Here is a 27,400-nt window from a genome sequence, read left to right on the forward strand (position 1 = left end):
TCTTCTGTTCAGCAGCAGGCTGATTCGTCAGCCGCAATCTCTTCGCACCAATTACACAGAGCTCAACTGGGGATAATGGCTCACCACTGTCTGCGAGTCTCTCTTAGCTGCAGCCTGGCATCATCTCTGTAATAAGAAAAAACCCTGGAGGAAGCTTTTACCAAATCACATCTTGACCATTAAATCTTTCTTGAAGAAGGTCATTTAATTTTATGGAAAGAAATGAACAATTAAAATGGAGCGCTGGTCTAGAAATGAGGGGCTGACAATTCCAGGTCTGAGTTACATCAGCCTTGTCACCATGGCACGTCCTGGTATGGGTCTCAGTTTCCCCATCTGGGAAAGGGGAAGGCACAGAGATCTGATGCCCTGGGTCAGAACGTGAAGTTAAAAAAACAAGCATTTGATTCCCTCAGCACTTCCTGGGAGAAGGAGATCAAATGATCCAAACAGGGCCCTTGGCCTCTATCACATCTGTAAATGAGAAACAGTGATTACTAATGGTGGAATTTGGATGGTTAGCTTAAAGCAATTATAGAATTATAGTTGACAAACAGAAAATGCTAAACCCAGTGGTGTGCTTTACTGAAGCCTGATTTGAATGTGCATTATCAAATGGAGCCTTGTTTAAATAGCCCATTTTTGCCAGATTATGGGATGGAAAGTGGAGGACCACACAATTATCGCAGCATTCAGGACAGTCCAGAGAGCTCATTTGCACAATTGGACAAATGATTATTTTCTTTTGCCTCAATTGGCCAGATAATTGTCCACGAGTCTCTGCCATTTGGCTCTGTGGAAGGCCCCTTGATGTGGTAAGAAAACCCAGCATTGCCGGGTTTAGCCTGTCTGAGGGTGGTATGGAGTTGGGGACAAGATGCACACAGCTGGCGTCCCTCAGTCTAATTCTGACCCCCGGATAGGAAGCACTTCTACACAAGCTGTCAACATGTCCGCTGGTGCCCTCATTAGCTGTTCTGACACCCGTCAGCTTGCAGGGTCTGCTTTCCTTCAGTACAAAACAACTACGCGAAAACATCAGACACAAGGTGCAAGGTGCTGTGTGGGTGGTCGAGAGAACGCAGAGAAAAACCAGAGATTTCAAAGGGCCAATAAACACAGAAATATACAACTGAGACCCACACATCAGGCACTGAGCAGAGATAAGCTCCCAAATACACATCAGATGGACCAGCGCTGCCTCCTTAGAAGAAATTACATCCTCCTGTACAACCACAGATGCCGCTGGCCCTTTATCTACCTAATGGCAGCTCACCATGAAAAGGTTTCTTCACATGGTCCCCACAGGGCAGAGACAGAAGGGACCCTGACCATCAAAGCAAGGAGGCTCACAGTTGGTCTGCTCTGCCATGGCATTCACGTGCATCACGTGAGTGGGCTGCTTATGACCTTGCAATGGCAGACAGATAAAGAAGGCTGCTCTTATTTCACAGATGATGTTCACCACGATTAGCAGAGTGAGTCCACATACACCCAGTCCTCTGACAGGCAAAATGAGACTCAAAGGGTCACACAGGCCAAATGCCCACCAACCCTGACCTAATGCCCAAGTTTCAGAGCAGTCTGCCTAATGGCAATGTCCATTAATAATTAATTAATGGTATGTGCACACTCCGGTGTGACCATTGTAAGCCCAGATCACTAAAGACCCCGTTGACCATTCTAAGCCCAGATCACTAAAGACCCCGTTGCAAATATAACTGTGCTCCTGTTCTAGAGCCACCCACAGCCCTGAACTTGTCTGCCATAATCCCAGCACTTGGGAGGTAAAGACAAGGTCACAAGTTCAAGGGCAACCTGGACTACATAGACCCTGTCTCAGAAAACACACCATCCCCTTGCAGCTGCCAGTCTCTCCGTTTACAGGCCTTCCCACAGCAGGACGTAGAGACCGAGCATCACCACCACGGGACGATGGCTGTCCTTTGAGAGTGAGGGACTTCTGGGCTCCCTAATGGTTGGTGAGAAGGAAGGGACCACACAGCAGAGTGTAGGACACCATCTGTGGCTCAGCAAGCTCTCTGGAGAGCACTCAAGACTGACCACCCGTCTGACAGGACTCACTGGCAGTGAGTCACCCAACGCTGGCCTCCATCAAGTCTGTCTCCCAGGTACGCATGCAAATGAGCATCAACACTCTGCTCTGGCCTTGGAAGAAGACCTGGACATTCCTAGCAGACACTGTTCCTTAAGTTTGTTTTTCCATACTGGAGGAAGGCATCTGTCAACGCTAGGTCCTAGAGCCTGCACGTGCAAACCACTTTGGGCACAATCCGAGGACTGCCAAATATGCTCACATAAAGTGTGTTTTCATAAAGAAAAATAGTTATGTCTTTTATGTGGTTTCCCTTTTTGTATATTGGATAGCAAATTGATTGGTCCCTCTGCAGGCCTCCATTTGATAGACAAATTGACTTTTAAACACTGAGGCAGAGGCCTCAGGCACGAAATAAACAGCCATGGCCCCAGAGACCCCAGATGTGGCCAGGCCCTTTGCTAACACAGACACATGTGAAAAGAGTATGACCCATCATTAAAATTAATACTAGGAATGCGGGATGCTCTTCAGTCTGTGAGATCGCTTTATTGTACAAAGTTTCCAGTAACAGTAAATTAGTCAGGACAAAAAAAAAATAGTCATTTTGGATAGAAGCGCTTCACTAATTGCTTTATTTAAGCACACAAGGAAAAAAGTCTTATCTGGCCAATTAGGTTGGAGGGTTTTATTACCTTTAAGAAGCCATTAGCTGGGATGAAACACTGCAAGCACTTGTGTCAAAACAAATAAATAATGCTCTCTCAATTAGCAGAGAAAGCGGTACATCCGTTAAATTAGACACACACTGCTTCACACAGTGGCCCAGCCAGCACCCCAAACCCCTCCCCGGCCCAAAAGACAGAGAGCAGTTTAGGCTAGTCTTAGGAAAGATCAGGGGCCCCAAAGGCCCAGCACTTGTCCCCTTCCTTCCCTCCACTCTACTGGAGTCACCGAGGACCATGGAAGAAGGTAGTGTCCAGGCCTTGGGCTTCTTCCCCAGGGCACTTCCCAGGCACAGGGAGAGATGTGATTATCACCTCCACAGCCAGACTGAAGGGCAGGATGAACCCACAGATAGTGGCTGTCGGCAGATAGAAGAGTCCTCTTCCAAAGTCAGTTATCCTGAGGTCCCTACCAGCACCCTGGCACTAATTCTGCTTGTGTCCTCACACGTTTCTGATCTTCCCCCAAGAACAGGCTCAATGGAAAAGTGCAATGGGGAGGGACCCCAAAGAGCTAGCACACATGGCCTGTCCATGCCCCCTAAGGATGGCCATCAGGGTGGCTAGGCCCAGATCAGAACCATACTGTCTTCAAGCACAAGGGGACAGTCCCTCTTCCCACAGGTCCTTAGAACAATTTCTAACCAGAACTGTTAGGTTACCCAGAAGGGTTGGGGGAAAACTAACTCCCCCCGCCAAAAAGAAAAAAAAAAAACCCTACTTAGGAAAATAAATATAAATAAATGGTGATCCTTTTTTAAAAGGTCACTGTTCTTCAAGGCTTTCATAATTACTCAGCGTGGCCTCCGCAGATTGCTTACAGCAGGTCCCTAATTTGACCAGTCCACCCAGGAGCAGTTTGTCTAACCTCAGAAATCAAGAAAAGAGGCCTGTAGGCCCCCCTTTCCCGATTCTAAAGTGATGGGGTAGGTGCTAACTCCCCTTCCAACCCTCCCTACTAATGTCGTCAAGGAGTCTGGTAAACCTTTGGACCCCAGTGTCCCACAGCCTGAGCAGGGAGGCTGAGCTCAGGGTAGCTCTGCACGAGCTGGAGTTCTGAACTCCCCTTGCAGTGAATCTGTAAATACACACATTTGTCTACACACACTCAACAGGACCATATTCTTAAATAACATAAGAGAAGCAGAGACAATTTTAAAAGCTATCGAAAATGACACAAAGACCACTAAAAGTATAGCAGCATCAATGAAGACGGCAAGTCAGACACACACCCTCATCTTCAGACTCCAACACTGCCCACATCACTCCAGTCCTGCCAAGCACCCAAGCACCAGAGTTAACCGGTAGATAAACAGAAGTAAACAGAACCTTACTCTAGTGATCTGATATGCATGTGGTACACACGTGGGCACACACACATACACACACAGCAAGCACACACAGAGGGCTTCCCTAGTCGAGGCTCTCACTGTCCTCAGGAATATACCTGCTTTCTGGGCATTGTTAAGTGGCAATGGAAGAGTCGATAAATCAAATCATGGGTAGAATATTTTACTTTGAAATGGAGTGATGTTTGGTTAATAATAATTCGAGATCCACTAATCCTAAATGGGGTGACCCATTTAAAATGGCCTCTGTGTGAATCTACAGTTCATTAAGGGGAGTCAGGTGTGGACAGGTGATTACGTAGCTAGAATGTAAGTAATGGACTGAGGAAGAATGGCTGGGGACACACTGGCTCAATCTAGTTCTTGATACCGTCAAGTTTTCTTGTAATGTGAGCTCAGTTCAAATGATCAACTCTCTGATTCAGGAGGTTTTGCTTAGTAACCCCTCTTGGTTTACAGCAGAAAAATGCAGTGCAAAATTCTGAATGAGGAATACGCTATTTACAATTGATTTAAACGCATGAAGCTGGTTTAACTGGCCCGTCTAAATGTGTTAATTAACATCAATGATGGTTTCTTATTTTTCACACTTTGTTACTCTGATCGTTAACAGTGATGGAAAAGCTAAATTAAGTTAATGGGGAACGGATTATAAATTCTTGAAGGACGTCTTGGTTTGTTTTCGGCTGGGAAGATGAAGAGGCAGTTTGCCTCTACTCATAAATTTTTGGTACCAAACTTCTTAAAAACCAGATGGCTAAAAAAAAATTTCTGAAAAATTATTGAACATGCTGCTCAGACGTGAGCGCTAGCAGTAAGCACATGCACACCACACTGGTGCCTCAGCAAGGCCTGCAAACCTGCATTCCCTCACTTTCTACAAAGTGTTTAGATCACAGCTGGCCACAGGGCCAGTCTCTTCAGCAACAGCCTCAGGTCCTTAAACCCTGGACAGAGATGGAAACCCACAGCCATGCCTGCACTCCAGTCCACCAAGAGAGGGGCATCCACAGGAAGGCCCGCTGCCCGCTGTTGGGCCAGTGGGCTGTGCTCTGTAGGCAGTACAGTGAAGTGGTGCCAGCCAAGCCCTCCTACCCAAGGAACCCATGCAGTAGCACGCTCCAGAACTTGGCGCCACTAGCGAGACTTTACGCCGATGAGGACCACAATGAGGACCACGATGAGGACAACCAGGATCAAGATCACGAGCATCTTCCGGTTCTTCTTTTGGTACTGCTCTGCCTACAAAAGAGGAGGGAAGGCATCATTTCCCCATAGACCTCACACCGGCCTGGGCCCTGCAGGGTGGCCCTCCCTCAGTGTGAACATTCAGATCTGCTGTGAGGACAGAAGCCAGCCTAGAAAACCAAGCTCAGCTCAGGCTGCTTCTTCCTACTCTGGCTTCTCAGGAAGGTCCCCCACTCCCAGGATGAATAGACACCTGTCTTTCTTCCCTGGACAGGAAAGGGTGACCAGGAAGCACGGAACCAGTAGCCCCAAGAGGCCCTGTCTCTACTTCCTCTGAATTTGGAAAGAGAATACCTTATCGTCTGAGGAAGAAATGGTGAATGTGCCCATTTCTGTTGGTTTAGGAGACACCTGAGGACCAATCCCATCCTTACCCATGACTGACGGCACACAGACAAGCTCCCAAAGCCCCATCTGCAACCTTCCCCTCTGCCAAAGTCACTGCCCACTATACCCCTCTCTCCTACAGAAGCATTGGGGTCACTGTCCCCTGCACTCACTCCCCCCTTCAATGTGTCCTTCACATGGCTGATGACTGACACAGATCCCCACAGGAGAGCATGCTCAGAGACTGCTGAGACTGTAGCTTAGCATCCTTAGGGAATCTACCACTCACCCAGAGAAGTTCCTCCTCACCTAGTAACAGGACAGGAGACTACCTTGAGAACTGGCCAATAGAAGCAACTCCCAAGTCTCAGCTCCCTCCCCACAGTGTGGGCTGAGGACAGGCCTATTCCTCAGAGCAACCCCAAGAACCAAGGAGCCAGTGCAGACCACACACTGGGAAAACTGCAAAACTCCAGACCAAAAGAAAAGTCACAGCTTCCGTCAGACCCAGTCTCCCATGGAGAAGAAGCACCTCCCCCTGGGTCTGCATCACAGCACAAAGCATATTCCCTAGGAAACTCCAGGGTTGACAGGTAACTTAGCAGTACCTCAAACACACTATGGAGTGAGAAACCCAGGGAGCTCCTGCTTGTGAGACAAGGCTGACGCCTCCATTACTCTAAACACCCACTAAGCAAGACCTGTCCCTAGCCTGGGAGGAGCAGCACAGGGCTTCTGATCAGACCCTGCAACCTGGAACCATGATGAGACAGGGTGCTTTCCACTTTCAGAAGAACATGACTCGGGGCAATGCTCACCACATGGCCAGAGGCACCAGTGGGCATCAGGGACAAGTGATCTGTTAGGAGAGCCGGCTGCATTCCCCTCACAGAAGGCCCGTGCCCAACCGCACACATGACCTTGGTGTTCATGAGTCCATTTCTCATAACTGACTGTAGGATTTTTAAAATGATTTTCACCCAATTCTTAAAAAGAAATTTAACAAACACGCAAACCCCACGATAGAGCTCCCTTGACAGCAAGAGCACAGCCCATCCTACGTCTACAAACATCCCTGGAGGTGACACAGGAAAGGGTAATTAGATTTCTTTCCTTGTTGAGAGTCTTTCACCAGTAAGTTGTCAGAGGTGAACCCCAACAACCTATAAGTTACCAGCAACAAGCAGATGGCTTCTCAGCCCACACCAAGAGAGGCCAATCAACTGACTTCTCTAACAAAACTCGGAAAGATGGAAAGCAGGAAGGAAGACTCCAGGCCCACAGGAGGACACCTGCTTGTCTGGCCTCTTGATGAGGCCTGCCCGACAACCAAGCTACAGCATGACATCAGCTCCCATTTCTACCCCTTTGTGTGCTAGGCTGAGGATGTGTGACAGAAGAGATCTTCCTAGGAATTGCCAGGATTTGATAACAGTTCCTAAAGACCCACTGTAGAGAACTTTGGTACCTTGTGAAGCTGTTTCAAGCCATCTTCAGTCTTGACACAGGACTGTTCAACATTATAGTCAATTCTGTCAAGGACTGTACCCTGAGTAATAAGAGACAGTAGAGACAGACGGTCAGTTACGGCTAGGGAGACTCAACTTCAAGCCCTGAGACATGCATGTGTCACAGACCTCAGGACTCACTCCCGAGCAGTGCCAGGCACTCTGTAGAGAGTGCTGTGTCAGCTGCAGCAAGAACCACATGGATTTCTGGTTTTGATGCAGCTCCTATAGAAATCCACCTTCAGATGGACTAGGGCTTAGAGACCTGTTTCAGAGAAATGGGCTCTGGGAAGCAAAGGGCCATGGGTTTCCACTCTTGCTGCTCAAATACTGGGGCCTGGCGGACGGAGACTAGCAGCTAGGTTCTCCCCCATGGCCAGGCTGCTCCGATCACCATCTGAAATGACAGCTTGGATCCCAAGGACAGGTTATTAAACAGTCTCTTGGTTCTGAGAGGAAGCATGGAAAAAAGACGGCAATTCACAGGGAAACACAGCAGTTAACCAGCCGGCTCTGATAGGGCCTCAAATGCTCTACTCTGTAGTTGGTTTCAGGGGACCAGGACCCAAACAAATCCCTGCTGGCAAGATAATAAAACGCCCTAATCAGATTGTAACAATGAATAACGATTTAATTCTACTTAAAAGCTGGTGGTTCCAACAGCCATTACAAAACAATCTGCACTGTCAGAAGGGAATCTTGTACAATGGCAGAATTAGGCCAGGCTTGGTCAGAGTCCACTGAGCCTCCAAAGGATGCATGAACATGAATATCTTTGGGACAAAGCAGAAAAACATTAGAATTTCTATTCCTTTTTTCTTCTAGATTAAAAAAAAATGGCATTTTCACAGGGAATGATAAAAGCCCACAGTACCTGAAAACGCAGAGTCCCCCAAACACATGCAGTGTGAGGAACACACGTTTGAATGTTTTCCCAACTGGAGTACAGGGTGAAAGGACCACAGGGAAGGAAGGGCAAGACACCCCACAGGACACACACCTGCTCCACAATCATGGCTCCCAGGTCCCTGAAGATCTCATTGAGGTCGGAAATGGACTGCAGGATCTGACGGATCTCCCGTTCCCGCTCCAGCACCATCAGTGTGTTCTGCTCCACCAGGACCAGCTGCTCGTCCGTGAAGCCCTGTCCAAACAAGAGTCTCCCTGCTACGAAAGCTGTGGCAAGCCAGTACAGACAACATTTACGGAAAACAAATTCTGAAAAATGTTTTTATAAAGCATTTGGCAACAGGTAAGTTACTTCCTTGACAGGACAAACAGCACAGTACGTACTACAGCAGCTGAAGTAGAAGTGGACAAAGAAGCCACATGTGTAGCCACATGAGGCCTGAGGATGGGTCTGTGTATCTCAGGTTGTGGGAAGCACCCTCTAGGCCTCCCTGTGACAGCTGGGAGGAAGACACAGCATGGCTATTCTTGCCTGTGGTAAGGACTACTTGGTAGACACAAGACAGCAGCACTCCCTACCCCCAAATTGCACAGGAGCAAGGAACTCAGGAAAAGAGGGGGCAGATGCGGGTTTCATCACAGACCTGACCATACAGGGCAGCATCGTCTCCGTCATCCATCAGTGGCACTGACGTGTCGAAGAAATGCTGGGATCGCTCCTCTCGGTTCTTCATGCCTAACCAGACAGGAGCTCACTTTACTTGGATGCATATGACTACTGCTCCACCATTAAAGAGTAAAAGCCAGCAGCAAGGGGAGGCCCCCAAACAGGTCTGAAGAAGCCCACCTCCAGGGGGGCCTTGTGTTAAAGCACTGCAACAGCATGCAAGTGTTCGGGGTACTTGGACAGCCACTCTCTAAATGCCCGACTCACTGGATACCAAGACAGACAGTATACAACCATCTGAGACTCTCTAAGCAAAACAGAAATAGTTCTTCTAACTGATCTTATAACACATTAACACAAAGCCAATATTCTCACCTGGAAGATCTTTAGTAAGCGCTCTGGTCAGATTGTGAGGGGGAGGGGTCAGAATTAAAACAGATTTGTAGGTTGTGGAGGGGCAGGGTCTCTGGAGTAAGCGGGGTTTTACCCACTACAATGACAATACAGAAAAACCCAGCAACAGGGTGTTTACACCCTACTTTCAAGCTCCAGGGCTATGTAGATGTCCCTGTGAGGAGGAACTGGCTCTTACATGTGTGTCCTCAGAACTCCAAAGCGCACCATCACATCACAACAAGTGTTCCTCCCTAAATATGCTGCGGCTTTCCAAGTCTGCAGACAGCCAGGGCTATAGCACCACACCAGGAGCCAGGCACGAACTGTCTATAGCACCGCACCAGGAGCCAGGCCTATAGCACCACACCAGGAGCCAGGCCTTTCCTCCTCAAAAAGGGTCTCCCAGGGAAGCAGCTTCCTCTGCTTGAAAAGCTGTCAATGTACCTAACTAGCTGTTAACAATGACAGGCAAGAGCTGGATAGAGAAACAGCCCCAAAGGAGGACAGAAAACACAATGTTTCTTACTCAAGAGTCCCTCAACCAGGGCCGGCAGCACTCACGTTTCAGGTAGCTGGACTGTGCATGCCGGAAGCTGGTGGACAGCTCCTGCAGGGCCTGTGCCAGGGAGGCCACCACGTTCCGCAGCAGCCGCTCCTCCTGCTCGGAGCAGGCCCTTCTCGCCTGGCTGGGCAGGGCCTGCACAGCACGCTGGCACCTATGGAAGAGCTGAGAGAATAGCTCTGGCTTACATCAAGAGGCCTCTCCTCGCCAAGGCCTCTGCCAGGAGGCACCTTGCTCTGCAGACTGATATGAAGGGTTGGGTAAGGTAGGTAGGTAGGTAGGTGTGTGTGTGTGTGTGTGTGTGTGTAGGGCTGGCCAGAGGTTTTATATACACGCACTGTAGACTGTTTGTACGATGTCTATGGTGAGCCCCAATCCGCTCACTCCACGCCCTGTCACTCACTGTATGCCCGACCATTCCTTCACTTCCTACAGGAGGAGCACAAGGCAGGGACCGGTGTGGTTTCTATGCCCACTTTACTGATGGGAGGGCAGAGTCAGAGACTGAGGGAGAAATCGTCCTGGTGGCTTGGCTTCAGAGCAGGCTGCAGACATTTGGATGTCTACTCTCACAGTAAGAAGGCGAATTAAACACAGAGTCACACCACCTAAAGGTTAAACAGTGCTTCCAATAAAATCCCCAGGATGTCTTCTTACAGAACTGTGCTTTAGCATAAAATTGCAAGTCCTGGTGTGAGACAGCAATTACACACTCTAACATCAAATGATCAAATGCATTACTATGCTGCACCGAGTTTTTACATTCTCAAACACAGTGGGATCTACCAACAACCGAAAAATAGTGCCCAGTCCTCCAAGAAAACCACGCACATGCTGCCAACTCATAGTCCCTGTGAGGGCTTCCAGCAGGAACATAAAACCCTAGGACATCACCTGCTGGGTTTATAATAGGGGTTCTGTGGCGCTGGAGGTGCCCTCACCTGTGTGATCTCTTGGGTGGTTATCTCGATGGCATGCTCTTCCTCGCTGCTGTCATCCAAGGTGGGCCTATTCAGATGCTTGTCATGAAGGCTGGCTAACTCCTTCATCTTCTGTTTTATGCGGCCAACATCATACTGTACCTAAACAAGCGAAGTCACAAGAATCCCGCTCATGCCTAGTAGATAGCCTGCATTCAAGATGATGAACTGCACCAGACTAAGTTCAGCTAAATTTGGCGGCTTACTGACACACAAATAAGTTTTTAAATTCAAGTTGCAAAAAAGAAAGAAAGAAAGAAAGAAAGAAAGAAAGAAAGAAAGAAAGAAAGAAAGAAAAAAGAAAAAAAGCTGGGGAGAAGCTCGGTGGTTAAGGGCACTTGTAGTTACGGTAGAAGACTGGGTTCAGTTCCCAGCACCTACATGCTGGTTTACAGTTATCTGTGCAACTGCAGTGCCAGGAGCTCCAATGTCCTTCTATTATCTCCACAGGTGCACACCTGGTACAGACATACATGCAGGCAAAACACTATCACCCATAAAATAAAATTAGCCAGATGGGGCGGTGTTGCATGCCTTTAATCCCAGTACTCAGGAGGGAGAAGAAAGTAAATCTCTGAATTCAGGGCCAACGTGGTCTACAGAGTAAGTTCTAGGACAGCCAGGGCTATACAGAGAAACCCTGCCTCAATAAACCAAGGTAAATAAATGAAAAATAAATAAATAAATAAATGGATAAATACATCTAAAACAAACTAGCAGACAATTTCCTTATTCCATGGTTTTTCATTTCTTTCTATAAATCAAGTAGTTGCTGCTAATGTTAAGCCCACACCATCTAGACAGACAGACAGACACACTCTTACTCTATTGTGTGGTGTATCAATTAATCAATTCAACATGTGAGCGTGTCTGAGGACACAACTATAACTGGAGCCAAACTGACCCATTCGGTAGACACTTGAAGCCATGTCACTACCCAGACTTCACAAGCAAGCAAGCAAACAAAACACTTGGAGCTATCCTCTCACTTACTTCATCTACTCCGTCCACCCATTTGGGAGGTGACCGCTTTGTCACACCAATCGCTGCTTCTGGATCTAGGCTGATGCCTGACACCAGTGCCATGCGGTCATCAGCCAGCTACAAAGAATGACGGACATTGAGAGATGGTCAGAGGTCAGTTAGGACATGGATCCCCCACTGTCCCTGAGAGGGTGTGGAAAGGCTGGGGAAATGACGTGCCTGTGTTACAAGCTTGCCTCTGTCACACTAGGGTCTCAACTCCACTCCTATCTTTTCTTGCACCAGTTCTTAACTTCCTTGGACATTCTTGTGGACACGCCTTTGACTTGATTTGGCTACAGAAATGTAATGAAAACATCAGAAACCCAGCTCCATAAGGAAAGCGCTTTTGAACAAGCTCTAAAGCCAGGGCAGCAGGAGCGAGCGGGAGTGGCTGGGTGAGACAGCAACGGGTCTGCTGCTGAAATCAGGCAGGCCCGTGACCTCGGTCACAAAAGCACAAGCCCCACGCTAACATGTGTCCAAGAGCTGCTCAAAGGGTTAACTAGACTGTGTGGACCACAGCCATCCTCCAGTCTCAGCAGCACCGTCGGCACACCAGCCATTGCTATGCTTCAGCTGCATGTCCACTGGCAGTACTTACCTTACTTTGAAATGACAGATAGGTTTTGCTTTTTAAATTTGAAATTCCAGCAAGTGGGAGGGAAATCACAAGCTGGCCTTGTTATTTATTTATTTTGCCTGGGGCAATGAATGGATCTGAAAGGATCTAGAGGTCCTGCAAAGCACAGAATTTTTAAATACTAATTCAAAAGACCCAAATGATGACCAAAGGACAGTGGCCAAGAGGCGCCGTCCACTCTGCGAGCTTTCTGGGCACACTGAGGCACTGGATGAGCAACGCCCAACACCCTCCTTCCTCGCAATCACATGTGTTTGTGTTTCAAGCATTTGTCAAATTCATATTTGCTTAACTAACAATTCCCAAAAATGAAGGGAAAACTAACACACACACACACACACACACACACACAACCTTAAAATCTCTCCAAGGAATAAGCCTATGATCCCTAAGTACCAGCTCACACTGATTCCAACTGTCATCTTCAGCACTTCACACACACTTCCGGTAGCCTGGCCTCCACCTGCCCCAGCATCCAACAAGGACCATGATGACAGAAATGGACCCAAGGCCTGGGGGTTTTGACCACTGTCCACGTCGCCACAGCAGGCCCAAGTTCCATCTGTGCCTGAGCTAATGGTGTGCTCTTCAAACATGTGCTGCTGACCGCAGGTCCTGGTGGCGGTCCTCAGCCACCTTAAGCCTTCACTAATGGAAGTCTTTGTATTTATTATTTTAATCCTCACAACAATTAGGTGAGCTGAGGACCATTATTTCAATCATAAACACAGAATTGAAACTCAGAAAAGTTAAGCAGCCTGCCTTAAGGCACCATGCTACTGTGACAGACTAAAACCTGGCCAGCTGGTTCCAGAATCCCCACCCAGCCCCACAAGCTCACTCTTAGCAACCCATGCAATACAACTGCAGTTGACTAAGCAAACCAGCCAGCACAAAGGGCTGCTACACTTAAGACAGCAAAGGAGGACCAGGGCTCTTCTTGTGGCATCTACACAGGGACTGGAGGGGCTCCAGCACTCAAGTACCAGTCTGACCAGGCTAGTCTTGCTAACCACCGTGGAAACATTTCCATTCCATAGCCACCAAGAACATCCTTGATTGGCCTGCTCTCTCTCTCTCTCTCTCTCTCTCTCTCTCTCTCTCTCTCTCTCTCTCTCTCTCTCTGTGTGTGTGTGTGTGTGTGTATTTAGCAGATCCTGACAGCTTCACTCCACAAGGGGTGGACCCTGAGCTCAATTCCAGAACATCACACAAAGCACAACTTGAAATTGCCACAGCATCTACTACTGAGCCATAGAGCTCGTGTCTGGTCTACATTGTTCCCATGTGTGTCACAACACAGAGAGTATCAACAAAACAGGCTGCACTGTTTTCACTGTTTACAAATGCATGCTAAACTGGAAGATGCAGAGAGATGGCATCTTTAAATTCACCTGGACTCTCACTAGCATCATCTGAAATAAGGTCACAGACCACATCTGAACATCCAGCTGAAGCAGACCACACTGCTTTAAGAAGCTCTTTCATGAAGTGTCCCCATCCAGCGTACATCAAGACTGAAGTCAGAACAATCTCTTGTGAGTCCTAGGGAAGCTGACAAACTAGGAGACCTCAGGAGGGATGGGTGCCGGTCTGCACAGCAGCTGTACCATGATTTGGGCTTGCATGTGGCCAATTATCTGTCCCTGATAGAGTCTGTGGCCATAGCTCATCGTGGCAGAAAGCTTGTCCTACGGAGAAGAAACATTCCATGTCTCTTATCGGTACAGGTCTGTAATGCATATCAGTGTGTACTGCTGAAAAAGAACATGTGTTCTGGGAGGGGAAACAATTGAAGATAACGTCAACCATGTGAAATGGGAACAAAGGGACATGAAAATGTATCTTACAGGCAAAATAAATAAGCTCCGACTCGACTTCCCGGACACCCTCCCCTTGCCACCGTGCTGGGTGCTGTGCTGAGCACCCGGTGCTCCCCGGGCTGCTGTCCTTCCCACAGACCTCAACAGCCACGCTTCTACACATCTATCCCCAAACCAACATGAGCAGGGCTTTTATTAAATAAACTTGTATTTCTGAAGTTAAAAAAATAAATTTTTTTTTTGAGACAGGATTTCTCTGTAGCTTTGGAGCCCTTTCTATATATTTTTAAATGGGTAAAAAAAAATGCTTTATAAGCTGTACATTCGAGGACTAAGGATTTAAGAGTTCTTCTGTCTCTGACTTGGGGTTGTCCTCCAAGAACCACAGAGGACCTGGTCCCACCTCAGAGCCCGGCTCCTGCACCCGTGGCAGTGCTTGCAGCAGTCCACCACCGGCATCCACTGCAGACAAATTCCTGACCTAGGCAAGAAACACATGCGCACCCTGTTCTAGAAATCCTGCTGCTCCAAATCCCAGCCTTCCACACTTACAACACCCTGTCGCACGTGTATACTAGCACCGTGAGATCAAGGAACAGTAGAACAAGTTCAACAGCAGAACAAGCACAGCTCTCCCTAGAAGCCGGCTGCATGAGCACTCAACTCTCAAGAGTCCAGAAGGGATGCTACAAACCACAGCCTAGCAACTCTTGCAATGGACCTGTGTATCTTGAAGGTTGAGCACAAGGACAGACAACATGGTCTAAGAAATCGCCAGGAGTAAACAAGCAAGTGGACAGAAGAATCTTGAAGTCACAACCAAATTATCTTATTCTGAGATTAAAAAATAATGCTTTCTTCTCATTATGAAATTACTGAAAACACTTTCTGAACAGCCAGAACAGAACACAAAACTTGGGAATCTCATGCGCTGTCTTGACAGTCTTGCTAATTCACTGATATTACTCAATACACACAAGCTAGGAAACAAAGAGGAGCAGCTGCTCCTGCCCACTACCACGGCACTGAGCATGCTTGCAGACTTGACTTCTGCAACCGAAGAGCAATCCTTCCCTAGGGCTTGCTCCTACCTTCAGTGGATGTTGAAACCCTTCCTGCTAAAGACCACAAGGGCAAGCTAGTAGGACTAGGTAGTTTGGGATCCTGACATTTATACCTTATAATTTTTAATAGCTCCTATTTTCTGGAAGATTATCTATCCAAGGCAGAAAATGCAAAGACCAGGCACAGAAGACAGAGGAGGGAATGTGGACTGGACAACACTGTGGATGGAGAACGGCCTCCTTCTTGGCCAAAACTCTACTGCTTATTTCCCGAGCAGAAAGGAAGCGGTGTCTCCAGGGTCCTTAGTCTAAGGAAGAGAGTGGTTAACATGTACATTTGCAGGGCTACCTGTAGAGAGGGCAGGGGCTCTCAGATCCATGGCTTCATGCCAGGACACCCAAGTGGCAGATGTTTACCACTCCCAGAAGACATGACCTTAAAGCCTGCTCTCCCTCAGTAAAGGGAGCCTCTGGACACCTTCCCCAGCTCCATCCCCAGCTCCTGCTCAGCACCTGGCACTTCACAGTAATGAACACATAATTATAATTAGCTGAATGAGTCAACAGTAAATGGGTGGAATGAATGGATGAGGTAAATAAAGTATGTTGTGCATAATTCTGGAAGCTACACTTCATGAAAAACATAATGGCGCTGGGGAAGAGAGGGAAGTGAAGCGTGCAGAGCCAAGAGTACAAGTACAAGGCCGCTCAGCACACCGCACTTCCGCCAGGGTCCTGTGCACAGATGCTAAGCACAAGAAATACAAACAGGGATCAGATGTAGTGACACACATCTGTGACCCCAGTACCTGGAGACCAGCCTAGGCTACATGCTGGTCAAAACTCTGAAAGAAACACACAAGGGTCTGCAAGCTCCTCACACACGTGCCTAATCTCTAAAAGCTGCCCTATAGGAGGGGCTAGAGCAAGCTTCTCGTGTTAGAACCTCTTACCAACCCTTCAACAACCTTACCCCTTTCCTCAGCTGCAACCCACTCAGCAAGGAGGTACATCCTGCTGATGGAGTCCCATCTACCTTTTCCTAACATGCAAATATGGGTTATTCTTCTTAAGAAAAAAAAAAAAGAAAGAAACAGGAGTCTATCACCATTGTACCCTGTGTCCTTGCTAGCTGACCAAAGGTCAGGAAGCTTATGCCCCTAGTCCCCACAGGTAGATCCTCCTGAAGTCATGAGGACTAGAGAGCCCCAGAGGCAGGGTGCTTGAGTGATGTAGTGTGCTGGCATCATCGACCATGAGCTTAGGCTCTCCCAATATAAGGCTAGAGCAGAACCCAGATGCTGGCACCTGCAGGTTTATAAAAGGAAGTGATCCTGACCCCTGAACTGCCTTTCCATAGAACCTTCATATTCAAACAAGTCAACCTGCCTTCAGAAAAGCCGGCACAGCCCCTTCATCACTGAGACAGAAAGGGCCATTAATGTGGTTGGTAGTAGTGTCCATCCCGTCTCCTGGCCCTGTGAGCAGGGCTACTGAAACCAAATGATATGGATGCATACTCTCCTGGCTTTCCCGGCGAGATGCTAACAAGAAACCAAGAGGTCAAGCAGGTGCTGTCAGGAAGGGCAGAAGTGGTCCCTGCAGCAGCAGCTGGAACACACAGCACTCCTTACTTCATCGGGAGCATGAGAGACCAGCCAGATGGCAGCAGCACTCATGGCTCCTCCCCACCTACTTGAAGCTTCTGTAAGATAGCCTGTCCCCCTTTGCTCCACCTCAACCACTATATCCCTGTATCTCAGAAATCAGGAGCCCAGGTCATCACCTATAAGCAGGAAGCTTGTTTCCCAGTCAAGCAACTCTCCCCTGTGGCTGCTTCCAAACTGAGAACTTTCCCAAACAGTAGACATGGTTCCTAAGCATCCTTCTCAGTCACCACTTCACAGGATGTGAACACAGGCAAAGTATGAAATCAATACATTCCATACAGTAATTCAAATCAACTCTACATGTATGCCATGGCTATGTGACCAAAGACTGCAGGAAAACAGTATTTTATAAACTAAAATCACCCAACATACAAAAATACTCAAAACACAGTACCTCATCCAGCTCCTGTGGTTGTGGTGTTGCCGTCGGGCCGTCCGGGCAGGAAAAGCAGAAAGGCATGGGCAGACAGACACACAAGGCCGTCAGGTGAGGAGACAGTATCAACCTAACCAAGTGACTACACAACCCAACACTTCAAAGGCTGCCCCGGAGTCTTCCCGCTTAGGAACAGCTACACCAACGTGTGTTTTTAGTTACTGCAGTTCTTTTGGTAAAGGAGGTAGTAATCTATAAATAGTTGTGAAAATTAAAACACACTGTAAACAAGCAAAACATACTTGCTTTGTTTTACTAAAATACAGAGGTAATCTTTTTTTCATAAAGATCAATTATCACTTGCAATATCACCTCTAAATTTCCTCAGAAAGGTAAAATAAATGCTAAAGTATAACGTTACCGTATCATATAAATGCATAGTTTAACATGACAATCAGCTCAGCAAATGCAATGGAATTAAAATATAAACAACCCATAAAACTGTTTACCAATGGCTACATTCAAACCGTAGTGCAGCCAATCTACCCACGGACTGTACAAATCAAACCCCACGGCCATGGCTTTATCCCCGGTGATGGAGACACAAATGGACAGAGAAAGAAACACTCCTGCATGTGCTGTGATTAGGCACAGCTATGTGGATGGCTACAGGGTACTGTAAGCTAAGGAGACAAAGCAGACAGGAAAAAGACTCAGCTTCACCAGTGTGGGAAGGAGGCAATGGGCACTCAAGGGTTAAATTTCAGTTGAAAATTAAAGCTTCTTGTTTAGACCAATGTGAAACGCTATCTTCTAAGAGACAGTTACTAATGACAGGTAATCTAAACAACAAGGTCCTTTTTCCCTACAGTATCGATCATGGAAATAATTAGTGGTGAATTTCAATAATCAACTGTGTTGATTTTTTATGCTTAGTAGTAAATTAAAATAATAACATAATTTTCTTATTTAAAAATTAGTAGTACAAATGAAGCTTGCTTATTGATACCAAAATACTATCACATAATGCTAGCAAAAAAAAAAACCCAAAAAAACAAAAACAACAAAAAAAATCAAAATAACAACAACAAAATCCACACATGAAGTAATCACACAATCCCTCTGCACAGAAATCAGTGAGAGCATCTTGGAGCTGAGAACCTCTGCACTCTTGCACTTTGCTGGTGCAAAGATATATCACACACAGGCTGCTATGGTAGAGGCTCAAGGAGAACAAGCCATGGAAATACCTCGTCTCAGTTTGCTTTAAAAAGAAAAAAAAATGTATTTTTTAAAAAAGCAAAGCAGATCCATAAACACAGCACAGACATCTTTTATCAATATCCCAGATGCATGACATCCTCTGCTGTGGGGCTTGAGTCGTCCCAGGCCTTCCTAGAGGGAAGCAGCACTGTGAGCCACAGTCTAAGCCACCTTGCACCTGAGCCTGTGCCGCTGGGTTATTAGCTGGCTGTGCACACATCCTCTTCTATTCACTCCTACAATTACTAGGCGCTAAGAGGTGAAACTACAATCATGAGATTCTAGGATTAAAAGCAACACTTACAAACACTGAGAACTACGCTTTAAAATATCCCAGCCAGAGCCGGGCGGTGGTGGCGCATGCCTTTAATCCCAGAACTCGGGAGGCAGAGGCAGGCGGATCTTTGTGAGTTCGAGGCCAGCCTGATCTACAAGAGCTAGTTCCAGGACAGGAACCAAAAAGCTACGGAGAAACCCTGTCTCAAAAAATCAAAAAAGAAAAAAAAAAATATCCCAGCCAGAAGACGAGGATGGGGGCAGCTCAGGTGCACCAAACCTTCCCCACCCCACCATCCAGCCTCGCTATTGCTATTAATCGTTCCTGGAATGTTTGCACATCAGGACTGAACTCAGAATACCACCTTTTCAAAGACCACCCTCATCCTACTTCTTAAAAAACAGACGGTTTTCAAAACTCCTGTCACAAAATTCCCGGGAAATTTGGCCATTCAGACCTGAGATAAAAACATAAGAATCACAATCAGGAAAGACCATAATAGTCCATTCCCACCTTCTAAAACCTTTGTATTGTACAGTCCATCACCACCTTCTAAAACCTTTATATCGTACAGTCCATCACCACCTTCTAAAACCTTTGTATCGTCTAAACCACGGCTTGTGACCTGCCCATGGCAAGCAATCAAGCAAACATTGAAAAATTCCAAGTAGTATTTAGAATTTATAGTCTAAAGAACTTCCTACAGAGAACTGAGAAGAGGAAGCCCACCCGCGTTTGTTCAGGGGTCTGGACAAGTTGAGCCGAGTGAGCTGGAAGCACAGGTCTGTGCTAGACTCATGTTTACTTTCTTCCTGCTGCTGCAAAAATAAGTTTGCTTCACTTTCATCCAGCAAAGCACCCTCGTTCTCAAGTCAGTCTCCCAGCTCAAGTGGAACCTTTACGTGCAGAAAAGCAAATATATCTAAAGAGAAATATACAACGATTTCATACTTGGAGCCTACAGACAAAGACATGATTTTCCAGCAGTCTGAGGCCCTACAATGAGCAAGCTAAAACTGACCGTGGACAGCTGCAAAAAGAAGTAAAAAACCAGGCTAGCAAGAGAAAAAAACAAAACAAACAAACAAACAAAAAAAACCCATGTAATTAAACAAGGAAGTCCTTCCACACCCACTGGGGAAGCAGCCGGGGCCACTGTGGCCCACAATCCCACATTCGCGGGATGGGTGACGGGGTCAGTTCCTAACTCCTCTACCCATCATCACTCTGCTCATCTGAACCATGAGCACCAACTTCATCCAGGACAACACAGGTCACACATCGAAAAGGCTCAATCTTGCCAGGCACACAGTAAGCACACATAAATCTTCACTAATATCACAGTAAAGACTGAGTAAGGACCTCAGGTTCCTAAAACCACAGTTAATCCTTAGGTTCTCTCCCCCAACAAAGCACACATTTTATTAGAAATAATGGGCTAGTTTCAAACTAATCTAGGAGCAATTAACGTTGGCGTCCATTTATAGATCGTGCATGCTTTTACAGCAGAGTATAGATCAGGTGGTCAACACTAGCCAAGCAATCCCACCCTGGTTCAGATTCATCTCAAGAGCCGAGAAAACAAGAGCAACACGGCACCCTAACCAACTCAGCTTCCCCCTTTCAGTCATTCCCAGATTTTATTTTTTAATTATTATTTAACTTTATAAATCCTCACAGGTTCCTGAAGCCAGCTGCTCGCAATTGCCTGTACGAGGCACTGACTTCAACCCTGGGCTTGGCAGACAAGATGTCAAGAAGTTACTTTTGTACAGCATTGGGCTACTCTAAAGTATTTTTCCTCCGTAGCCTTGAGCTTACAGCCAACACTGTTGTTGACTATAGATTTCTCCTTTTCAATTTAAAGGTAAGGTTGTGTGCTTTGGTCAGGAGAAACAAATATTAAAACAGAACGGCAGAAACACTGTTGAATTGATGGGGCCACCGGAGATCACCTCACTCAAAATCCTCAATTTAGCAAGGAGACTAAAGATGTCCAAAACGGTTACATTCACAGCAGAGCAAGGCTCAGACTGAATTCCCAGACTTCCATCCGCCACTCTGCCTTTATCTTACGCTGCCGAGGGACATTGTGATGGATGCTCCAGACCTAAGGCAGGACCCAGCTCCTGAAAAGTACCAACAAGTGCCTTTGGCTTGGACACAAAAATCAAACCCCATTCTGTTTTTAACAAAATTAACCTTACTAATATGAACACAAAAAATATAAATGAGTAGAATTTCGTATAGTTGTTGTGCTGAGCTTTAAAAAGAATACAGAAAAATCAGTCCTCATTCACAGCGAAGAAACTTAAACTATGCGTCTGACCCGGGACAGCTGAGTCTAAAAAAAAAACCCTCCAGGGAATACGGCAATGGTGGGGTCCACATACAGGAAGAATCAGTGTCCTAAGCCACAAACACCAGGGGACAGACCCTAGAGTGGGAGACAAATTGCTGGCACCGATAAAGGAAAAGACAATTCAGAAGTGAGAGATGACAGCTGTCACAATGCCGATCCATTACAGAAGGGCCTAGCTTGAAAACATGAGGGTTCCACAGAAAGGGACATTGCACCAAAGGCCGTTATGTCCAGTCTGGTCCTCGGGGGTTTTGTTGGGTTATTTTGCTGCTTGCAAGTTCTCCTTAAACCCCTCCTTATTCGTCACACATTTTCCCGTACCTAGCCGTAAATCTCTATGCATACACAGCCTCCTGCTGCAACCATCACCAACAAATCTGTCGTTTTCTCTTCAAACCACTATTTAAAAGTATGGGCTTACTATTTTTAAATGTTAAGGCTTCTACCGTGGTTTGTTTTGAGGTGTATAAGATATGCATATCCACATACTACTTTGTAATCCATTTCTGTAGTTTTGTCCTCAATAAGGATGTGAAAGCTCAATATTAAATTTTTATATAAATAAAATCTTTCATTTTAGATATTTAATTTTAATTACATATGAGACAACAAACACTAAAATCAGTGTCTACAGTTTTCCCTTCTAATTAGAAATTTAAAATTCCAGGTAATGATTTTTTTAAAATCAAATTCTCAGGTTTAGCTACTTCCTTTTTAATTATAGAAGTTTAAATATGCATTTACAAATTGTCTATTTTGTCTCATTTGATTAAGACAAATACATACCTTTAAAATTTTTATTTATAATTTCTCCAAGCTGGAAACTATAGTATTTCACACAGTAAAATGTCCTGGCATGCATAAGTATCACTAGATTCAACAATTAAAAATGTTTAAAATATCCTGGCATGTATCAGCATCACTAGATTCAACAATTAAAAATGTTTTGCTTTTCTGCTTCCTCTATTTTTGAGAGCAGAATATATAAAATAAGTTCCATTTCAATATTAAATATTTTCATAGATATCTAATAAAATTAGAAAATTTAATTATAATTATTTGGATAATCTAATATCATCTAATATCTTGTCCATATTCAATGCTGACTGATAAAGTTTTGATTTACCAGATAGTTTTGAAATTGAAAGTCAAAATGTGGTTTTCAAATTTTTCTGAGCCAAAAGCACCGTGTGAACGATGCAGGAGTTTCTAAAAATTGTCTTAAACATATCTTTTTCTTCAATAATGCTTTCTTGATTTCCAGAAGTTATAAAAAATTACAATTTCTACTGTTAATATCTTGACATTCTTGATTATTTTATGTGCAGCAATAATCTGTGAAAAAAACTTATAAACAAACTGAAAATATAACATTTCATTCTAAACACAGATATTTACAGCATGCATTTGCTTTCTTAATGAACACAATTAAAATCTAGAGCTGTGAATATGTGTTTTTGCCTTTTAAATTCTAACTCAGGCAAACTATTTTTGTTGGACTGCAAAAATCTGGTTTTTTTGTTGTTGTTGTTGTTTTTTTTTTTTTTTTTTTTGAGTAGTCCGAACTGATCGTGCAGGTATTTCCACGGACTTGACTCCTGGTAGCCATCTCAGGAAAATGCCGCAAGCACCGGCTAATAAAAGCATTCAGTAGTTTTAATAGCATGACATATGAAAATATTGTTAACGTTCTTAACTTCAACATGAATTTTAGTTGCATTCATAAATCATTTTCAAAATGCTGTTCGAATTTGCTAAATGGATCTGTATAATTCTTGACATCATCTGCTTTTCCAAACCATATACTACAGCTAAGCATTTTAAATTATTTTACTCCCCACATATTTAGATAGGCAAACAGATACATATTCAAATAGTCTTGCTTAGGAAAACATTTAAAAAGCAGCTGGACTCAGCAACGTAGTTTAGAAAAGCTGCCTGTCGGAGACATCGTGTTTTTAAACTCTCTGAATTAATGGTTATTTTTTTTTTATCACGCTACCCAAAGGTTCAGGATGCTTTGAACATACAAAATCAAATTTTAAAAATCAAACAATATCTTCTTCATCATAGGATGCTTTGAATGTATAGAATTAAATTTTAAAAACCAAACAATATCTTCTTCATCAATTAAAATTGAGACCTAGAAGCATTAGTATGGTTTAGCTCTGGGTTGTTTTTTTTCCTCCCCCTTCCCCATGAGGTAGCATAAAATTAAGTCATAAAGAACAGACGACTCTTATTTAACATAACCGAGAAGACCCACCAGTGCTATTCATCTCGTCTCCACTCACTATTTCTCGGTTTAATTTATGAAGATTCTTTTTCAAAAGCCGTGTTTGAATGAACATGCTAAGATTTTTTTCCTACTTATTTCTATATAACATTATTTCTTTCAGCTTATAAATGTAAAAACCCTTCAAATATAAATGCAAAGAAAAGCCCCCATACACTCGGAGCTAGTTGTCTATGCCTTGTGACCAAAGTTTACATCTGAAACCTTAATCCTTAAAACTGCTCACACGGCTTCAAATCCCTTTTCTGTGAATAATATGGCCAAACATAATTTCCACGGTGACTTAAAAAAACGGACAACTGTCTTGGCAACACAATGACAATCATGACACAGAGCTTAATTTTTCATTAGCACTTTGATAAATGATAAAAGAAAAGATGAAAAGGCAATGCAGCATCTAAAAGGTAGGAAAGGTGCAAAGGTGCAGGGTTTCCCAAACTGTATTTCAAATACAACCTCCTAAGGTCTTGGGGAGACTGTTCATGCCCCTATGTTCTAAGGCTACTTCCAATCAAACCTTCCCTTTTCAACTAAAGGTATTACAAATGGACCATTCAGACCTGCCCCTATCTGAGAGGGCAGTAGACTGAGGCTCAGGAAGTCAAAGCTTCCATCAAAAACAAACCAAATACAGCAATCTTTCTGGAACATTGCTTTGAAAAAGAACAACAAAAAAACCCCACTACTGCTAGACCAAGTGAAGTTCCGGTCAATAAAATCAAAAGCCATGTGCTATTTTGGGGGGTTAATTTTCACATCCACATCATGGTTTTTTTTTTTTTTTAAAAAAGTTCGAATGGAGGGGAAAGCTTAATTTCCTGTGTGGGAAATGGAAAACGAAGCGCATAGCACCCTGCAGTCTCACCAACATGAGCCCCAGGAAAAACAGCAAAGCAATTACTCGTGGGTGCACGGGCTACACCGAGGACTGGGGCCATTTGAAGAAAAATGGTGGGAAAAGAAAATGAGCACACAGACAAACACACGCACACCCCCTCCCACACACACCCCCACACACCCCCCACACAAAACTCCTTCATGGGTGGGGGTGGGGGAGAGTTCTCTCTGCAAGGATTTGAGTCAGCTAACCAACCACCTGACCCAAAGAACCAAAGTGAAGCCATTGCAAGAGGGCGGGGGAAGGGGGGCACTCCAAACAAAACAAAACAAAAAGAAGGTTGGAGAAAGGCCTAGATTCCAAGTCCTCGTGGCTAAAACATATGTAAATTGAAGCTGCCTGTCGTGCTGTGACAACGAGGTAGCTGGGAGAGGAAGACTAGGAGGACCACGGAAGTGAGAAGGGTAAAGTAAGGCAGAGAGGGCTTGATACTGCAGTGCCCATTGGGGGTTGTAGGTGCCCCATGACCCCTGGCCAAGGAACCCTTCCACTTAAGTATCCTAATCACCGTCGTCTTGTTCTTTTTCTTTTCTTTTTTCTTTTTCCTTTTTAGACAGAGAGACAGACAGAGACAGACAGACAGGCAGAGCCGCAGTGCACACACTGTGTGTCTGGAGAGGCCGCCAGGAGACTCACCGCAGCAATGCTACGTGAATGCAGAGGGCTGGAGGTGGTGTGACTACTCACTTGCTCGGCTAACAGCTGCCGGTTTTGGATGGAATTATTCCGCAACAACAAGAAAGCGTCGGTTAAACGCCTGGTGGCCATGTCTCACCCTTTGTGAACCCCCTTCCAGGGTCCCCCACCCCCTTATAATCTTGATTTTTTTTCACTTTCTTTCTTAGTCTGGTCTAGCTGGTCCGCCCTTGCACAGAAACCTCTCTTTACAAGGCCTTAGGCTAAAAAAAAAAATAAATAAATAACAAAAAAACGGCGCAATTTTGCGCTCCGCCAAAGCGCAAAGACCCCTCCCCAAATAATCACCTAGGCTTTCCAATTGTCTGGCTCCCCCTTCCAAAGGCTTGGCTCAGATCTCTAAGCACTAGAATCCCCCCAATCCTAGCGTCGAAATCTAACGTCCTGCAGACCCCTCCCCAATCCAGGCGTGGATCTACAAGCGTCTAACCCACCAATCAGGAGAGGGAATGGGAAAGACCCCTACCCACTCATTTCCTAGGACCGCCCCCAAAAGGTTTTGGCCTCCTAACCCTAACTTAGCGTTTGGGTGTTTGGCATGTGGCTCTAACACGGAGATTTGGGTAACTCTCCTCACAAAAGGCCTGCTCCAAACACGAAAAGGGCCTGAGCCCAGAACAAGGGAGTGTCTGCAGCTCCCTTCCTCTTCGACTGCGCCTTCTAGGGCTCAGAGTGACCTGACCCCTTTCTTTCTCGAGTGGCCTGGTCCTCCACTGCCAGCAGGCTGCAGGCCTCCACTAGGACCTCACGGCCTGCCCCCTCGGCCTCTCACTCCTTCGCCGGCACCCTCCATCCCGGGATAAGGCTGCAGCCCTGCCCCCAACGCCGTTTCCGTGCAGTGGTCCCGGCTCTGACGGTCCCCCAGCCTCTTCCTGTCCGTCTCTCGCGGGTGCCCCCCTGCGCTATTCATGGGCTTTGTTTGCAACGTTCCGGAGAGGGAACTCCCTTGTTGCCCTGCCCCAGGGGTGGGAGCGCTCCGCCCTCTCCGGGGTAGTTCCCGGGGTGCCCTGTTTCCCTTTTGTTAAGTGTGTTCAGGCTTTGGGCTGGGCGTCCTGGCCCAAAAAAACTGGCTTCAAAAACTTGGCTCTGGAACCGAAAACCACCGCTGGGGTCTAGGCAGTTGTGAACTTATACTAGAACTGCCAAAGTGAGAGAACGTGGCTCTCGTGGAGCCTAGTCCTGAGCGGGGGCGGAGGAAAAAAGTGGGAGGCGACTGCCTCTGCAGGCCGGGCACGCTCCACTGCAGGCGCCTGGCGCTGCTGAGATGGTTTTGCCCTTTTTTTTTTTTTTAAGCTGAAAAAAAAAAAATAAAAATCTGAAAAACAACCAGGCGATAAAAAGGAACTGGGGAAAAAAAATAGCTTGAGCTCCAGGCTTTGCCGGCCTTGCTGCGGGCAGTCAGGGGGTCGTTAGATCCCCACTACAGTGTTGTGCTTGTCAAGTGGGAAAGTTCCCTGCTAACTTGGAGACCCCCTCAGTTCCACTCCCCACAAAAGAACTTGCTGTTGTGGCTATGTTTGCCTTCCACCGAGCTGGGCCTTCGGGTAGCTTCCCAGTCTCTAGAGCCATGCATCCTATTCACTGCTACTGTGGCTTGGCTTGGGGTCACTCGCCGAGCCCACCTCACCCCCACCCCCATCCCTACCCCCACCCCCGAGCTGCAATTGCCAGCATATCTAGAGCACAGACCGGGGCCACGGCAAGCCCAAGTGACAGACGCATCTCTGCAGCGCGGATGCTTGGAGTGCATCGCCCACAGTCTTGACCACAACTTTGGGGGTTACACTGGGGACACTTTGGCCACACTCGGGGTCGCCTACGTCTCTCCGAGGCTGACCAAGCCGGCACTCCAGCGAGGCCTAGGGTCGGAGCTCTGCGGGGTCAGGCGCGGGTGTCCCGGGTGCCTTTCCTCTTAAAGGGGGCGTGTTTGTACATTCGTGTGCAACTAAGCATTCCTGTGAAAAGTATCTTCGCGGTACATAGCACAATGAAAGCATGGAAGAAGAATCGAGGCGCCGGCGAGCAGCGGTGTGAGCTGCTGGCAAGAAGTGAGGACTGGCTTCAGCTGCAGAGCTCGGTGTGGACCCCGGCGCCCACTCCCATAGCAACGGACTATCAGCGGCGGGCTGTTCCGGGGATGACAAGCAACTCAGACCCCGCTGGAGACCGTAGAGCCCTACACTCGGCGGCCCCAAAGCCAAGGCCCCGGGTTCATCTCGAGGAGCGAAAAGCGAGGAAACCTGTGTAGACCCCGGGAGATAGCTATGAAATGAGGGAAGAAA

The 27,400-nt window shown here is 46.3% G+C and overlaps 1 protein-coding gene across 5 annotated transcripts; it reads right to left on the reverse strand.

Moving 5' to 3' along the window:
• Stx16 (syntaxin 16) lies at positions 1 to 25,950 on the reverse strand. 5 transcript variants are annotated; one of them, XM_057780227.1, is made up of 10 exons: positions 25,407 to 25,950; positions 25,110 to 25,124; positions 11,931 to 12,046; positions 11,721 to 11,828; positions 10,689 to 10,829; positions 9,747 to 9,912; positions 8,767 to 8,858; positions 8,214 to 8,357; positions 7,174 to 7,254; positions 140 to 5,372 (listed from the first exon to the last, which is right to left on the reverse strand). In XM_057780227.1, exons 4-10 carry the CDS (start codon positions 11,811 to 11,813, stop codon positions 5,268 to 5,270), a joined length of 822 nt encoding a protein of 273 aa, XP_057636210.1. In that variant the 5' UTR covers positions 11,814 to 11,828; positions 11,931 to 12,046; positions 25,110 to 25,124; positions 25,407 to 25,950; the 3' UTR covers positions 140 to 5,267. The 5 variants fall into 5 exon arrangements, with proteins under 5 accessions (XP_057636208.1, XP_057636210.1, XP_057636209.1 ...); XM_057780225.1 differs by lacking the exon at positions 11,931 to 12,046 and adding an exon at positions 1 to 126 and having other exon boundaries at positions 5,226 to 5,372; positions 25,059 to 25,950; XM_057780226.1 differs by lacking the exon at positions 11,931 to 12,046 and having other exon boundaries at positions 25,110 to 25,950.
• Between the last annotated feature and the right edge of the window lie 1,450 nt (positions 25,951 to 27,400).

The sequence above is a fragment of the Chionomys nivalis genome, chromosome 9 (genome assembly GCF_950005125.1).
Source record: "Chionomys nivalis chromosome 9, mChiNiv1.1, whole genome shotgun sequence".
Taxonomy (NCBI): domain Eukaryota; kingdom Metazoa; phylum Chordata; class Mammalia; order Rodentia; family Cricetidae; genus Chionomys; species Chionomys nivalis.

Coding starts and splice junctions, on each gene's coding strand:
- Stx16 (XM_057780225.1), bottom strand. CDS start 25,190: ATGGCCACCAGGCGTTTAACCGACGCTTTCTTGTTGTTGCGGAATAAT. Junction 10,830..11,720: donor GGGTGGACGGAGTAGATGAA/GTAAGTGAGAGG, acceptor TCGCTTGTTTAG/GTACAGTATGATGTTGGCCG. Junction 8,859..9,746: donor ACAGTCCAGCTACCTGAAAC/GTGAGTGCTGCC, acceptor CTGTCTGGTTAG/GCATGAAGAACCGAGAGGAG.